Source organism: Vespa crabro, chromosome 12 (assembly GCF_910589235.1).
Source record: "Vespa crabro chromosome 12, iyVesCrab1.2, whole genome shotgun sequence".
NCBI lineage: Eukaryota > Metazoa > Arthropoda > Insecta > Hymenoptera > Vespidae > Vespa > Vespa crabro.
The window spans coordinates 6,551,834-6,569,431 of NC_060966.1; the positions used below are offsets into that span (position 1 = coordinate 6,551,834).

General features: G+C 39.6%; 2 protein-coding genes across 13 annotated transcripts; both read right to left on the minus strand.

Annotated features, from left to right (window-relative positions):
- Positions 1–38: 38 nt before the first annotated feature.
- LOC124428415 (eyes absent homolog 4) lies at positions 39–13,053 on the minus strand. Of its 11 annotated transcripts, none has more exons than XM_046972393.1 (12): positions 11,754–13,051; positions 9,748–9,879; positions 9,170–9,513; positions 8,558–8,762; positions 5,320–5,441; positions 4,888–5,053; positions 4,152–4,335; positions 3,911–4,046; positions 3,673–3,756; positions 3,070–3,335; positions 2,440–2,896; positions 39–2,352 (listed from the first exon to the last, which is right to left on the minus strand). In XM_046972393.1, exons 5-12 carry the CDS (start codon positions 5,429–5,431, stop codon positions 2,171–2,173), a joined length of 1,587 nt encoding a protein of 528 aa, XP_046828349.1. In that variant the 5' UTR covers positions 5,432–5,441; positions 8,558–8,762; positions 9,170–9,513; positions 9,748–9,879; positions 11,754–13,051; the 3' UTR covers positions 39–2,170. The 11 variants fall into 11 exon arrangements, with proteins under 11 accessions (XP_046828349.1, XP_046828348.1, XP_046828347.1 ...); XM_046972392.1 differs by having other exon boundaries at positions 8,888–9,513; XM_046972391.1 differs by having other exon boundaries at positions 8,853–9,513.
- Positions 13,054–15,309: 2,256 nt separating this feature from the next.
- On the minus strand, positions 15,310–17,595 carry LOC124428421 (nuclear transcription factor Y subunit gamma-like). 2 transcript variants are annotated; one of them, XM_046972406.1, is made up of 5 exons: positions 17,426–17,595; positions 16,954–17,086; positions 16,382–16,849; positions 16,095–16,268; positions 15,310–15,975 (listed from the first exon to the last, which is right to left on the minus strand). In XM_046972406.1, the coding sequence occupies exons 1-5, from the start codon at positions 17,446–17,448 to the stop codon at positions 15,802–15,804; spliced, it is 972 nt and encodes a 323-aa protein (XP_046828362.1). In that variant the 5' UTR covers positions 17,449–17,595; the 3' UTR covers positions 15,310–15,801. The 2 variants fall into 2 exon arrangements, with proteins under 2 accessions (XP_046828362.1, XP_046828361.1); XM_046972405.1 differs by lacking the exon at positions 17,426–17,595 and adding an exon at positions 17,255–17,377.
- Positions 17,596–17,598: the final 3 nt, after the last annotated feature.

Here is a 17,598-nt window from a genome sequence, read left to right on the forward strand (position 1 = left end):
TAGTCAGATATTTGAGGAGACTCGATTAATCTATGTAATTTGAAAATTAAAATGTGCAATTTATTTCGGCAAATTATCTTACGTATCGGCATGGTAGTATGATATATGGTATAGATATTTGTGTATTAGAAGAATGGCATAAGTACAAATAAATTGATTTGTCGCATCTTTTACTCGATCAACGCAGGCAATGATCGCGAATGGCGAATGGTGATGCAGCCATACGTAAGTCAGAAAGGATTAATGCGGAAGCGTTTTATAAAAATACGCCGTTGGTATAAAAGATCGCAAAAAATCTTCTAACCATAAGAATCTAATATTATAACGAAGTAATTACATTCAAATATTTTCTTATAGACGATTCGGCCGATAATGGCTGCATCACAAACAGCGACAAAGAGATATAATCATGCGTTAAATAAAATTTTGGAATGTTGATACTCGATTTTTAACTTTGGACTTGTTCGAGTTATTGAAATACCCTTAAATTATCTCTATTAATGATAAAAATTAGAGAGATGTAATTGTATGCCGTTTGTGCGCTTGTATGTAACGAGAGAAGAAAAAGGAAAGTACATACTTATTTCAAAGTATCTACATACATACATACATACATACATTTTTACGATCGTCGAACTTGCAACAATATACTTTTGTTTTCTTTCTTTAAATAGAAAGGAAAAACGTTGAAAAAAAGGAAAGGGAAAAACAAACTACTTGGCGAATTGAAACAGATAGAGCGATACGCTCGTATACGTTGCATGTACATAACGATCTCAACAGGAAGAAATATCTATTTCGTCTCTTCTTTCTCGTCTTGCTTCTCTTTCTCCCTTCGTTAACTCTCTCGATGATCGATAAAACATAAAATGCCGCTGTACAATATAACTTGATTATATTTCGAATTACAGTCTCCCCCTAACGAGCTTATATTTCATGGAACTTACATTAAATTACTTTCACAGTCGTTCAACGTCTTTAACTTTGCGCTAATGCGTGTCCCATCCTATGCTTTAATAAAGTTATCTAATTAATCACTCTCGCACTTTCTCTCTCTCCCCATTATAGTGTACATATACACACATATTTATATTTATTAATTTCTGTTTCCTTAATAATTATTAATCTCCTAATGTTTTCTAATCTCACGCTCTTTCACGTCGATCGCTTTTACAACAAAAATAAAGTTCACGTGTTTGTTACTTCTTTGCAACGCATGTCGAATATCACGCTAATGTATGTAATAACAGAGGAAAAAGTTTATGTATCGTTCTTTTAATACTAGAATAATGTAACTTTAAGATCATTTGATCATTTCTTCAAAATAAGCATAAAAATAATGGAAAGAACAATTAAAACAGAACAATGAATGAGTGAGTATCGACAAACGAAGCAAGAAAAAAGGAAATAAATAAATAAAAAAGAAAAAAAGAAGAGAGGTAAGCCGGTATATACGTACCGTACCACGTTTTTTTAAGTACACAGAAAGGATGGATTGCTTGTCGTAATTAATAGGAAAAAGAAGAAGAAAGAAAACAAAATCTTTTCTCGAAAAGATCTTGGTCGATCGACTGAAAATAAGCTCGTTCGACTGTCAGTTTTACAGGGTGTCTACTGATTGTGCGCAACAAATTAGATCTATTCAAGGATCCTAGAAAATTGGAGTGAACGCTTAACGAAAAGGTTCAATTTGAATACTTTTCGGATATGTGTGTGCGTATCCATTTTTGCGAATCGTATCTTTATGATAGAAATTAATACACGAGTTTATTATTTCTTTAGGATCGGAAGTGATCTTACGTAGATACATCTTTACGATAAGCTTTCAGCAGCTTATTCGTATCTTTGATCAAATAATTTAAGATTCAATATTTCTATACACACACACACACACACACACACATATATATATATATATATATGTCGCAGTACTCAGAAAACACCCTGTCTTTACTTACACGCTCTTCACCTTTTTCATCGCCCCTTTACACCCGGCGCTCGTCATATTTTCATTTGTTTATTATATCACTTGTGGACCCATTTTTTCGTTTCATCCTTATCGTTAATTTTTTGCCTTCAAGTTTTTCACGATAAAAGATAACTCGCGTCTTTGAAGAGAAACGTTCTTTTTTTGTTCCTTTTGCCTTTGCCTTTCCATCAGGGAAGCAGGTTAAAGGAATCCCATTTCCAAAGCATTGTAAAGCGCCTGAGTATCCGAGTGACTGTTTATTCGCCAGAAAGGAAAATTGTGCGCTCTCGCTGCTGTCTCCTCATCGGAATCATCCCCTATCACGACGTAGGTACATCTACGACCGAAACGAGCCACCACCCTTCCGAAGCAACTCTCTTTTCCTGAAACAAAGAGAAAGGAAATAAATGATGTATACTTTTTCACTAACTGCTTGTCCCGATAATGAAACACACGAGAGTGGTACCGACCTATTTTAGAAGCGGAATAAATATTCTCTATAGGAAATATTCCACCTATACCGAATAGAAGGACCTTGGAGAGGGCCGGAACAAGTTGAGTTGTGGTTACGAGAATGTTGATACAATGGCTTCTCTTGTTGATCAAACTGAGACACTTGACGGCCGACGTGAGCCAATTATCGGTGAGAACTTCGATCTCTGAACGCAGCTGGACCCATTGTTCGCGTTTCGCCGCTCCGAGCAGACCGCCAACGTTGTTCCGATAATTACAGTAGATCTCCTTTATTTTGCGATAACGGAAGGCGAGCTTTCTCATCCAATCTACGCCACCGCGTACCCCGGAGGCTAGGCATATGCCGTTGTTCGCCGAAGCACATTGAAAGCCGTCCGTTGCGAAATTGTACGAGGACAGGTCCTGTCCGTTGTCGTCGGACGATACGTCGTCTATGTGTACTTGATCGCAATCCTGATAACAACAAAATACATACATACATACATACGTATGACGTCGTCGTCATCGGGTAAGACGCGTCTTCGTATATACTTGAAAACGTCGAACATATTTCAATCGAGATCGAGAAGAGAGAGAGAGAGAGAGAGAGAGAGGGAGAGAACGACATTCGAGACCTCTCGACTGACCTCAATGTCGTTGAAGAAAAAGTGCGTGTCGGCCAAATTAAATATCATTTCCTCCATCCTGTAGGCTACCTGTGCGAGCAAGGTAGGATCTTTTCGGTGCTTCGTAGCGAATTGACCAGTGAGAAGCGAATGAAACACGACTATGGTTTCGTCGAGATCCCAAATGAATATACGATCGGGGCCGGCTTCCGTAGTGTCCGCGGAACCGATACTGTTTCCGCTTCCGCTCTGTCGCCTACCGCGTCTGCAAGGCTTCGCTGTAGTTCCTACGGAAAAAATATCGTTCGATTTAATTGAACTTTCAATTACTCTTTAAAGGATTCAATAGTTTTACTCGATGGTCACGAACGGTTAACGATATAAACGTTGTTGCTTATAACGCGTAGATAGATGTGTGTGTGTGTGTGTGTATTGCAAGTAAACATGGAATCAGAGCGTATGTTCGTGATTCTTCGATAAAATTGGTGCAATTGTAAATATTTAAAATAAGTTTGGAGACTCGTACAAATACAGGCTCGAGCTTGATCCTCCGAATCGGTGTCGACGTTTATCGAAAATACCAGCAATAAAGCGATACGATCGATCCGAAATGACTCGTATTACCTTCGACGTTTGTGGTCTCTCGTGCGGTCGGGTCACTCGCATCATGAGCGCTCGCGTCCAACGTGAGTGCTGTCTTCGTCGAATCTTTTTAGTTTTTGCATCAAAAGGACAATTAATAAGATGAAATAAATCAATTTTAAGGATAGAATGACTCCGAAAAATGATCGTACGAATGAAACGATAACAACAATCATTTTTTGGAGCCATCCAACACGCGCTCGCGTGTCATTTAATTTACCAGCAAAGTTGAGATTTCCTATGTTGAAGGACGTATGAGTGGTGTGGTAACCGGGCATTGGATAATATCCAGAATATTGAAGGGGTACCCTGTCGTTTCCGTACAAACTGCTACCATAAGCGGTGTAGTCCAGCTTCTGGGAAGGAAAATAAAATACGTTCGTTTTTAAGAAAACAACAGATTGAAAAGAAATTTCTTCGATTCTATTTTTCATTGATATTTTTTTTCTTTTGCTTTTCACCTGGGAAGCCGAGGATATATTTTGCCCTACGTTAGGGAATGTCGTGGTGCCGCTATTGTAGCCGGCATACGACGAATACTGCGTCATCGTGCTTGGCGTTGTGTACGAAGTCAGATAAGAGCTTTGCAAGCTAGACGTGTTCTTGGCGCCCGTCGTCGATCCGTAAGTAGGCGAATTGTATATGCTAAAATCGAATTGATAGATGCTGAACAAATTAATTGTTCGAATAAATTGAACGATAAACGTGTGCGTTGCGAACGAAACATTTCAATTGTATTATATCTCTTTTATTTAATGTAATATTCGACCATCTCCAGCAGTAATACGAGATAACTGAAAAACATTTCTTCTATCGATCCGTCAAATTTAATCGCAATCAAAACTTTAATCTTAAAACTTTTAGCGAACTTTTAGCTTGTGCTTCTCGAATAAATTTACGAATAACATAAATTACGATAATACGGATATAACGGTCATTCGCCGTTGATTAAAATCTAGTTTAACCACAGAGTTCAAATTACGTGACGTACATTGGGACATAACATACGTAGAAATCAAGCAAAATGAATGCCCTACGTCTCTTTCTACGTAAAATAGAAATAGGAATCATAATCCATCCATAATTATGATGAAACGTTCCATCGAAAACGTCTTGGCCGTCATTAATCGCGATTATCAGGAAATAATGGAACTATATAGAAGCGTACTATTCGATCGGCGATAATCAATCGCATACCTGTTGTAGTATTGATTGGCGCCATAGAGAGTACCGTAGTCAGCCTTCTCCATAGAATCCGGATACTCTTGCTCCTTTTCCTCGGCATTATCGTCGATGTACAATTCGCTACCCGGCACGCTTTCGTTCTCCGGACAGTCCTGAACTTCGTTTTTAACTTCGGTTTCTGCTCGTACGAACAGGCAAATATAACATGAATCAACTCAACTCAACTCTTTCTATTATAACCGAAATTCTCATTAGAGCGTACTTTCAACCATACACGGAGAACTATTTCGTTCTCCGATTAAATTACCAATTCCATGGAATGAAATAATGAACGAGCCGACAAGCAATTGGACAATTATGCATGATCATATCGATATTCGAAATGTTATCGTGTCATTTTCTCATTGGGTTCTACGCCAATGTAGTTAGAGAAATATTGCCCACCATTGTTTGCGCTGCGAGGGTGCTGTACCGAGGCCTCCGTCGAGGAAGACACGTTGCCAGCATTGTCTAAAACGCCCGCTGGTTTCGTCGGGTCATTGTCTTCGGTTAACATATCACTCTACCTAAAACACGAACGCACACGTACGCGATTGAAAATTTTCCTTCGAAAGCCCATTCCTTTATTCTAAGTATCGTATTTATAATCGCACAAAGAAAAGAGAAATTCCTTCTAGAAGTAGTAATCGCGGCGCGACTCTGCGCTACGATCGTACTACCTTGAATATATATATTTCGCTTTCAAATTTCTTATGTATTTTGTTATGCAATATGTGGGTGGGTCCATGTAACGGATGGAAAAATCTGATAAATAAATGCATTACTTCGTTAACCCTTAAAAGCCATCATGGGTGAAATTTCAGCCCAATAATTAATCTCTATACTTTCATCCGATATTAAATAATAAAATACAAACTTTTAATCGCATTCACATTTTTCCTATTGCTATGTAAAATGTAAGATAATATCGTGGGGTGAAATTTCACCCACGGATAACGTTAACATGATTTCTTTGATGTATTAAACTTTTAAGGGTTAACAATAACAACTCGCGAACAAATCACACAATAGTCGGACTATCTTTGGACTCTATTGGAACAAAATACAGTGGCGCGGTCAATCTTTCATCAAGTTCTCGATAGTCTCTCGATTGGGGGAACATAGGTGGGCATATATATATATATATATATATATATATGCCTAAAGGGTCTCTCTCTCTCTCTCTCTCTCTCTCTCTCTCTCTCTCTCTCGAAGGCCTTATAGTAGAGAAGAACGTCTCATTAAGCCCTGCCGATTGCGTGTCGAAGAAGAGGAGGTGGAGTGAACGGCGGATCGGTAGGCGTGCACGAGGAACACCTTTAGAGTCGGCCAATGAAATCTCTTTTCGCGTCGTTTTGCATTACGTATTCTTTATGTTGCCAAGTCACTATCTTTCTCTTTTTCTCAACGTGCTCCGCCCTTGTGCGTGAGTCTACCTCCAAGTCCAGCTACTTCCGACCACCTCCGACCTTCACCGCCGACTTTCAATCGCTAACTCCATCGCTAGCTCCATCGCTAGCTCCATCGTCGTTAGCTCCATAGCTCCGTGGTTGAGACTCTTGCGTAAGGGCCCCCCTTTCACGGGCCACGGACGACGAGTCTCAGAACACAGCTCGTAACTCTATCAAGCCCGAGAGCTCCTCTTTGGAGAACTTTGCTTTGAGAAAAGAAATAAAACGAAAAAGAAAGAACGGAGTCAGCTTTTCTTTCTCTCGTTAAGTTGAGAATCTTCAAACGGTTGGCAGAGAGGGTAGGGGCAGGGAGGACGACCGGAACTACATTTTATTTATACGTTTTCAACTATACGCATTATTATATGTCGTTTATTAGTATACGCATTGTATGCATTTTCATTTCTTAAATTAGATATGTGCCTATATTAATATTTAATATTTTTCTCTTTAAACTGATTTCTAATCACTTGTAATCTTTCTTCGAGAAGGAACGACAAAGGAGAATTATGCAAAAGCAAGGAGAAGAAAGAAAAAGGGAAAGAAAAGAAAAAAGAATAATAGTCGCTGATTCAGCCGAAAGATTTGCGAGTCGCGTTGCAAGTTTCACTAGAACGATAACCAAGAGAAACGAGATGAACGGAATTTCGCTTATCTAAACGGACTATCTACCGGTGTGCGTATGCATACACATAAACGGACACGTAAGGAGAGAGAGAGAGAGAGAGAGAGACGTGACGGAATGACAGACAGACATTACCAACAAAGTATCCGTCGTCGGAAGAAACTGCTTAGTTCGCACATACTATAATAACCAAAGACGCGACCATATCATTATCACACTTTGACAGTTCTATTGTTATTAGAATATATATATATATATACTTATTTAAATTTTTATTTCAGGCATACAAACTGCTTCTGTGGAGCTATTTACGCACACATGTAACTACACCTAATCTCTACGTCGATTACTTATGAAGATCCTTTTTCTCCCAAAAGAAGACGAAAACGCGTGCGACTCGCAGCTTCCTTCTTGGCCGTGACACACGTTCCTTCCTTTCAGCTCCTTCTCCGTTTACGCGCTCGAAAGAAGGGAAAAGAAAAATAAAGAGAGAGAGAGAGAGAGAGATGGAATAGTTGCAGCCGGGCAAGACAAAAGGTTCTTGTCCGAAAGGACCCAGGGGCTTTGCTACGGGTCCTTTGGCAGACCTTACGAATGTGTAAGGGATAGAGAGAAGAAATTCGAGAGACCAACCGCTTTTAAGATGCTTGCTTTTCGATGGATTCGACTCGACGTGCCTACCAATGCGTGCTCGTCGATTTTTCAAAAACACAATATCATGAGAATTTATTTATTTAAAAAAAGAAACAAATTGACTTCTTGCTATATTCTAGGGATATCGACGATGGAAAAAAAGCGGTTTACGATTGTATCATTTATTTGATAAAAGAATGAATTATTTAATCGATTAAATATTCTTGAAATACTAAGTTTCCCTTTCAAATTGATTCGCTAACTCGCACTCATCCTAACAACAATTATCCAAATACGTTTGCGAAAAATCGATTTTTCATTCTTTCACAAAGCGCAAAGCGCAAAACTGTATGCGGCTTTCTAATAAACGGGATTAGAGGATTATTACTTAGTGCGGAAGAACTTTTAGTAAACGCTCGCGTTCCTTGATGCTGTGAGAGCGCGTACAGCCAATTAAAATACATTACTGGTAACGAGCCGAATTAGATGCATATGTTACGCATGCTCAATTGATAATGACGGTTTTCAACAGCTGTTAGCTTGTACGCGTTAACATTTATACATGCTCGTGTACGTGTCTACTGGGTGTTCTTACTAATTGTCAATGAACAATATAAATAGCAGTGCAATGCGAAAAACCCAATTACATTTTCTTACAAAATATTATCAGTCTGTGTATTTTTACTATGTTTCAAGTTTTCCCTATATCTCGTAAATTCGATGAAATATGAAATTTTGAGGAAAACAAGATCCACACCCGGCTTGTTATTTTTTTCTTTTCTTTTTTCCCCCGATAAAAAGGCCTGTATATCATTAGATAAGAAGAACAAAAGGAAAGAAAAAAGGAAAAAATCTAAGCATCTTGTTTACATGGCCGATAAAAAAATTGAAACAACAAATAAGTGTCCTACCTGGCAGAAGCGCGATTACGTACTTTTACGGTATACCTTCTTCCTCTGTCTAAATCTCTCTCTCTCTCTCTCTCTCTCTCTCTCTCTCTCTCCCTCTTTCTTGCGAGAGAGATCTCCTTTGTTTCTCTCTTTGTCTCTCGTTATCTCACTTTTCTCGCACTTTCCACATCCATAGTAGCATCTCGCCAACGAAGGACTCGCGTCCAGAACGATGATCCAAGCACGTTCCTAAATGTATAAAATTTGTTATATTCTTCTTTGTTTTTCTCGGTCGTCGATCGAAGAAAGAATCAATTACAAAGAGAAAGAACGACGCACAGTTCTCGAATGAAAAAGGAATCTTTTCAAACGACCTTTCCACTTTTCTCTTTCTGCTTATTTTTATTTCCTTCTTCCTTTTCAAACGAAACAAACGAATATGACACACGCGCGACACACGAACGTAGGTCACCTTCTTTCTTCCTCGATAATTTATTTCGCACTACTCTCTCTCTCTCTCTCTCTCTCTCTCTCTCTCTCTCTCTCTCTCTTCTCCTCCCCCTTTCTCGTATGATATTATTTTGTAGCGATTTTAACCAATTTCCCGAACGACGTTGAGCACAACTTTTCACGAGGTGTGCGATCGGCGAACTCACTCTCTTTGTCTTTTCCCTATTGTTCTCCCTTTTTCCTCTCTCTCTCTCTGTCTCTTTTAATCTCGTTTTTTCTCTTTTTCCCTCTGTTTGCGTCCCTCAATGTGCGATACGCCGCAGCTTGGCGTGTTCTGAGCATGCGAAATGTCGCCTGGCCACCCCCGCCCGGTGGTCACGTGGTCGTCGGACTCCCTCCATCTCCCTACTACTCCCTCTCCTACTACCCCCATCTCTTTATCTTTCTCACTCTGTCTACGTTCATTTCTTGCCATGTTATTCGGTCCTTCTCTCTTCATCCTCCAAAGAATTTGAATGTGTCGGTGCGCGCGCGCGTGTGCATGCGATTTCTTAAAAAATAATAAATATTATCTCAAAATCTTTTTCGGCAAATTTTTTCTCCCGAAAAAGTTTACTTTTTCCACTAATGTGTGAATAAGAAATTTCTTTAAAAATTATTCTAAAATAGTTAAATATATTAAAGTAAATTATGATAAATTTATTCGATGAAACATATCAATTGTATAGCACAATATTTGTTATCAGTAGAAATTTTGTTATCGAATCGATTAAATCGTATTTACTTTTGTCGCTCGAAATTCCTTCGAGAACGTGAACGCAATAAACACCATCGGCATGGAATCCCAAGGGGGAGAGAGAAAATGGAAAAGCTCTTTTATCCGTCGTCCGTTTGTCTTTTCGCACGCGTCGTCGATCTGGAAAAGAGAGAATATCCCGGAATCGAATGGAAGCTAGAAACCAAAGAGTGGTACGTGGCATAATTATTTACTTATTACGAGTATAAAGAGTAAAAAATGAAAAGATGAACGTGTCCAATTTGTCCAAGTTCTGACAAAAAGAGGAAAATTTTCCAACGCAATTTCCGAAGGAATTGTAGCAGACGCAATCCGTAAACTGTTCGTTGACGAGAGGCGGTTGGTTAGATCGTCGCATTTTCGGCTTTTAAGGACAGGTTCTCCCGAAGGTGAGCTGCAGAGGGGAATGTTAAAATGGGAATGCGGGAGAGCGAAAAGAAGAAGGGAAAGGAAGGAGTAATTAAGGGAAACGATTCAGGGACGATCTTGATAGAGCCGGCGGAATGTAAATTTCGATAGTTGCTGAATTAGCGACGACGATCTTTTCCCTCCTATTTGTCATCTTTCCTTATCGCGATTTCTTCTTATTTTATTCTCGTGCGACAGATCGATTACAAATATTTTTCTGCTTCTTTTATCTTCTTACGTTTCATTCTAGTCGATTCTATCGTCGACATAAATCGATCGAGAAAATTTCATTCTATATTCATTCTATAGGCCATCGTTGGAGAATATTCGATGGAGAGTATGTATCCATTTAAAAAAATATAAATATATATGATTGTAGCCTTATGTCGTATACCGTATGTATACCGTAAAAGTGTGCGGGAGAGAGAAAGCTTGGTGCGAACAAGAGGGCATGTAAACAAAACGGAAGACGGTCGCGCTCTTGGCCTTCAAGAGAAAGACACCACCCGTTATTGTTTCATCCAAACGTGGTACTCGGATAAAGGACAAAAGTTTTCTCTTTTCCTCGTGGGAACCCATGTCAATTTCTTTCATTTTCCTACAATTTTTCTATCTACATATATCTCGGATTCATTATTAAACGGGATTTACACATGAGCCAATCTCCCCTCGTATCGATAAGATCCGGACAATCGATCAATACTCGCGATCAATAAATAAAATAAATTCTACGATTTTAATTAAATTGCCAGACAATTTTTCAGATACGTTTGTTCATAGTCGTAGTTTATGTCGAGTTTACTTACGTAGATATATCCTACGTACGCGGAAAGGAGGAATGAAACAACGGAAAAACATCGTTATCGTCGAAAGTGCACGAATTTCAAATCGTTCATGCAAATGCTCATCGAAGAATTTGGAGCTCCGTCTGGACACCACTACAAACTGTTATTTTTCTTTCACGTCTATGGAAGAGAGGTCAAAGTTCGTAAAAGGACACCGTTCCTCTTGACGGGAGGTCCGCCGTCCGCGTCTGTGCGTCATAACGTTCGATTTCTCGGAACTGCGGAGGGAAAGAGAGAAAGAAGACCGTCTTCTCTTTTCTCGTTTATTATCGATCACGGTGTACGATAAGCGAGCCTTCGGAGTCGAGATGCGTTAGCTTCTTCCGTTTGTCCTAACGTCAAAATAAACTCTCGGCTTTCTTCCCATTCGCAATGCTATCTACGATAACGAAATATTCAGCGATAACAATATTATTTATTTTAGCTATCTCGTTAATGAAATAATGCGCTACGCTTTTGCTTTCTTTTTTTTTTTCTTTTCTCCTCTTAACGACGTGTCAAATATTTCAGTAATTGGCGACGATTTAAATCAAGACGACGATTATCAATTTGGACTATGGCATTTACTTAACAATGTTATTTTGTCTACGGAATTGGACGTTTTTCTGAAATATTCGGAAGAAAGGAGAAGAAGTCTGAGAGAGACAAGATAAGAAACTTGTACCTGCGTCTTTCGATTATGCTAATAAAGAGGAAGCGAAATAGGGGTAGAAAGTTTGTTTCAGCGCTTCCATCACTTACATCGTCCCCATCGTCGTGGGTTGTTGCGTTCTCCGTTAGATGGATTCTCAAATTTCCCTGAAAACTTTGCATAAAGTTCCCAAGGACAACGTATTCCCAATTTGCAATGCATATAGTTCAGCACCTAACTTTCTTCTTACGCAAGTTTCCATTATACATTACCGTTTATGACATGCCCTTGTTTGCCAAGACGGTTTATCGATGACAAAGACATATTTATATGTGCATATATATAATTGCCGAGAGGCAAAAGATTTCCGCGTAGGAAATCGTTTTCTTCGTAGCGATAGGCATCCTTCGAGTAAAACGAAGAAAAATGTTCAAGAGAAGATTCAAGAGAAAGAGATTATAGTCGGTGGATGATTCTTCCGACTACCCTCCTCGCACTTATCCGTCATTATGCGAACGTACTAATCCCCTTTGTCGTATATATTCGCAACGAAGCAACCCCCAACGCGGCTCGCTTTCCCGTCCCTCGAATAATTCCTATTTGTCGTGCTGCAAAAGGGCAGCACGTGCTCGCTCCCTCTCTCTTTCTCCCAAAGGCGCGTCAGAAATTTTCGTATTATCGACCCGTGCCCGCGCCGTTGTTGCACGTCTAACTCGTAAGAACGCACGTGCAAATTCGTTCGTACGCGTGTGCGCGTTGGACACATCGAAAGATATGGTCTCTTATGGCTACACGATGATCGAGCTATACTGATCGATTTGTCAAGTGAAAACTCGAAATGTTAACTAGGTCAAACTACGATAAGAAATTTAAGAACAATTGCAATCAAATAACAATTGCAATAATTGTAATAATCGAACTAATACGTCCTCTTGTAATAATTCCTCGAGTGCCGTTGAATTTCTGAGCTCCGATGAAAGTTCGACTATCATCCTTTTAAGAGGAAAGAAAAATGGAATTCTGGGCACGTATCTCGATGAATGCACGTTCCACGTCCCAGGAGGAGTCCTCCGAACGTTGCAGATCAGACGTAAACTCATAGCTCCGTCCGAGTTACTCGAAATTGATATAAGAAAGCTCACGATTCAAAAAGCTTTCATAGAGCCATCATACGTGGATTGGATTTAAATGTTCCATAATGTTCGATCCTTGTGAGAGAGTCGTTCGAGCGCGCGACATGTATTAAACTAGCTAGAGCAGGTGTAATGCACGAACTATATCAATCAAGTTCTCGTTGGTACGTGCAAAAAACGTAATTAACGATTCTGCGCACAACAATTATAGCGTTACATAATATTAGGAATAGGATTCAATAATATCAAATTATTATTCGCATTATTAACGATTGACGATATCGTAGATATCGTCGAGACAAAAAAGAAAAAAAAAAAAAACCCCCAGAAATTATAATTTCCACACAATATTGTATACATTTTGCTCGCAAAAGTGTCGTCCACGTACGTACGAACAAGAGAGACTGCATGTATATATACAGATGCATAGAGCTGTGGAACGAAGGTGGGCTCGTAGGGAACTAAGTAAACGACGTATCTCTCTCTCTCTCTCTCTCTCTCTCTCTCTCTCTCTCTCTCTCTCTTGTGTGGGAGAGCGGATTGGGGGACATACTCTCACATGAGAACACTTTGGAGAACGTCGACGAGAGTAGACGAACACGGACGCGAGCGTTCGCCACGTTATACGGGGTGTCTCGGCTTGTTAAGAAGCTTACATATGTGTCCTTTTTATAACATTCGCGTTTTTTACCTTCAACGACGACCAACACATACCCTCCATTTCGGTGTACACGTATAAGAGAGTCGACCTATTACGTTCGTGATATTTTTAAGATAGCTATTAATTTATCTTTTTCTTTTTATCTATTAGGAGTAAGGTAATAGATAAAAGAATAATCGTCAAAATTCATCGATGGCTATCGTAGAAATTTATCAATGCTTTTTACGCGTTCCCCCGTCGAGGGAACGGATTAAAATGATTGCGTCGGTTATCGGTTTGTTAATCGCCAAACCAGTTTTTTAACTCTTCCCTTGGTTTCGTAGAAAATGTCGGTGTCTCGATTCGAATCGAATGAAATATAAGGAAGAATGAAACGATCGCGATAATATCCGAATAATAACGTATATCCGAATATTATAAACGAGAATTCTAATGTCATTTGCAAAGCTAGAAAAAGATAGAGATAGGAAGTAAGAGAAAGGAAGGACGAGAGAATGGATCAGGGAGGAAATTTCAATTCGGCGAAAGTTACGAGGCGTTATTGCAACGGGTCAATCGTGTGGCGCGAACTCGTGATTTATAAGGGCCCCCGGGGCGGCTAATTTTCGGACACCCTGTGTGCAAGCATAACGCAGGCGCAGGCAGCTGTCACCTTACACCCATGCTGGAGGAGGCATGGGGCTGCGCGGCGGCCATTCTCAACTTATCTCTAGGATCTTTGTAAACATGTCGTGAAATCCGAGTATCCAGCCAGTGGCGTAGGATTGTGGCCTGGTTGGGATATATATCTCTTGGTGCTCTAATGTAAGAGCTAAGGCGCGTATTCCAGACGCCTCCAAGATCCTCCTTGGCCCTCTTCCCCTCTCTTTCCTTCATTCTCTCTCTCTCTCTCTCTCTCTCTCTCTCTCCCTCTCTTCTTTTCTGAGAGAGAGACCGCAATGTTGCGTGCGCATTTCGTTAGTATCCTTGACGACCGAGGACTACTCTATGCTCGAGAAACGTCACTAAATGGAGTACATCTTTGTTCCGTAATAATAGAAGCTTCTTTTTTTTTCTCCCCTTTCTTTCTTCTCTTTTTCGTTAACCGAGAGGGTCAACGCCTGGAGTAGTAAAGCCACGAATCGACCTCCTCCTCCTCCTCCTCCTCCTCCGTCATCTAGTCCTTTTCGAATTAAAACAGTCGTCCTTGGCATCCTCTTCGAATTTTCCTTCCCTTCTCGATATCGCATTTACATATCGTACGCTTATCTATTTCTCGCGAGATCGATCTCCTCCTTCTTTGCATTTTCCTTAACAGCAACGTCCGTTACATAGTACGCATGCAAGTTAACCGATTTTATATAAGCTTTCATATATTATTATTTTATCGCTGCGCGATATTTCGAGATCGTCGAAGGCAGCTCAAGGAGTCTCGAGATTTACCAGACAAGAACCACAGTAACGTGAAACATAATACAAGTTGCACCAGCCAGTCCTAAGCGCTCAACCATGCGAAGCAGCCAGCGGCCAAGAAACGCGACGCACGAATCAGATTACATCTTGCGTTCGCTGCTTATCTTTATTCTTCGCCTTACCTCGCTTCAACACAACAATTCACCTCATTTCACTTCAGTGACAACCCTTCGAGAGGCGTCTTATAACGTGCTCGCGATATTCGATCGTCCTTGAAATTCAAATATTACGATTACGAATGTGATTCGAATCGTGCGCTCTAGATCGTTTGGCCCTTTCAATCTTGATATTTTGTCCTTCCTTGATAATTCCTTCGTCCCTCACGTCGCCGCCTTACACACACACACACACACACACACACGTACGTTTTCTTTTATTTATACGGCAGGACATATACGGTAAAAGGATCTCTCTAGAATGTTTAGGAATAATTTACAAAAGATTTTATTCGTTATCATACAATCTTATATTAACCGTTTAACCTGATACTTTGATTAATAATTAACTCTTTGCTAATACTTTTCCGCCTGGCTACCCTGTTGGTCGTAATGTTTTTCGTCCGTACAATGAGCGACGTACTTTCAATCGATTATCGCAAAACTTGGGAAAACTTTGGCTGAGAAACTTCCCCCACCCCCCCACCCACCCCAAAGAAATTAAAATAAATCTCCTAGAGCAGAATCTTTTTTCATTTTCTTTTTCCTTATTCATACTTCATATGCAGAGCGTATAAGAGGAATTTGCGTCTAGTAGAATAATAATAATAATAATAATAGTAACAACAGGTAAGCTGCGTTCGGAAATAATGTTCACCTGTTAAACAATCTGAGCTTACCTGTTCACCATTAACTATATATTATATCGGGATTTCGGTGCAAAGAGTTAAATATTAGTTAAAACTATACGTTACTGTTACTCGTTATCGGCGGCGCTGGTCTGTAAGAAAACTGGCGCCTGTGTACCCTGCGCGACTTGTATGAGTTGTGGTTGAGTTTGAATGGGAGCGGTCTGTATTATGATAGGTTGATTGCTACCTCCTTGAACCTGCATGCGTATCATTTGTAGTTGCTGAGGCGTCAACTGGATCTATAGAGTTAAACGAATATGAATATAAATAAAAGGAAATAACGAATAATTTAATAGCATTACATCATTTAAGATATGGACGTAATAAGCCTCTTTATCTGCTTTTATAATATAGTTACAGGTATTTGTTGTATTTCCCCAGTGGGAGTTACAATTTGTTGTACGATTTGAATTCCTCCGGTCTGAGAAGATGGGGTTGGTTGCGCCTGTTGTAATTGGATTATTTGTTGACCGGACGTTTGTTGCGGACTCTGCACAGTAACGGTTTGAGTTGTACTCGCGCTCGATGTTTCCTAACAAAAGAAAATATTCTTTTTTTTCTTTTTCCCCTATATAACGAAGAATTCTTTTTATCGAAGATCACTCTATTTCTCGATACGATATAACGGATAATATAGGGGATTACCTGTTCGACGGGGCTACCAATGTTGATCGTTTGTATTTGTCCCGTAGAAGGTTGAACGATTTGTATAGGTTGCGTGGCCGTACCATTATTCTGTACGTTTTGATTCGCCGTAGCTTGTTGCTGCGCTAATTGAAAGTAATAATGAACTTGATCCGAGTTCATGGACGTGCGCACTGTACTTTCCGTTTGTGCTTTGCTCTGCTTCAATTCGTCTCTAGGAACAATATCAATAAGAAAATCAAACTGATCGTATTTCGTTATTGCCATTGCTATGTCATTCCTCTGAAGTGTACGCCTTTTATTATCTTCGGTGTGAACCCATGCCCTAAGAGTAAGCTCATGAATAAAGATTTCTGCCGCTTTAGAAAATAGCATTGGGGCCTCGGCGCTTATCATTTTAACATCCCCATCCAACTTCATGATCTTTTTTATCCTAGCTAGTGGTAGAGACTGAGTTTTTTGATCTATCTACGAAGCAATACAATTGTACGTTAAAAAACTTACTTATTTCTTATCTTATTGTGTGTGTGTGTGTGCTTAACAATCAAACCACAAAACAAATTTTTACTTACGGTCCTAATTTTTTTAATTTCTTCCGTAACCTTTGGCCAAAATTGAATTAAGTTTTGTTGAGCTTCCGAACTGCCAGGTGATGCAATTTGCAAATCCCCATTCGAGTCTCCTTCAACTTCGCTGTCCTGGTTACTATCATGACAAATATTACAATATATTTAATAACGATTATGATGGTACAATTAAATTTGTATAAATTCTTTATTATATAAATTTCTATTTATATAATAATACACAGATACGTTCGCTCGGCAAGGTGTAATATTTACTGAAGGAAAAAGGTATAATTTCAAACATAACCTCAACACCAATTGTAACACCATCTTTACATACACGCCGTGTGTATATACACATGCAAGGACGAACGGAGGCACGCAGGCACGCACGCACGCACGCACGACGTACGCACGCACGCACGCACGCACGCACGCACGCACGCACGCACGCACACACATATATACATATACTTACGCATTCACGAAGAATACCGACATTCTGGCTTCACTATGTACACGTTTGAACAAATCATTAATTTTTACATTAAACAAAGCATTTTAATCTTTGAAATTTTTCACCCAACAGTCTAAAACAGACAATAGTGTTTTTTTAACAGAGAAAATGTACAACAGATCCAATGTTTGTAA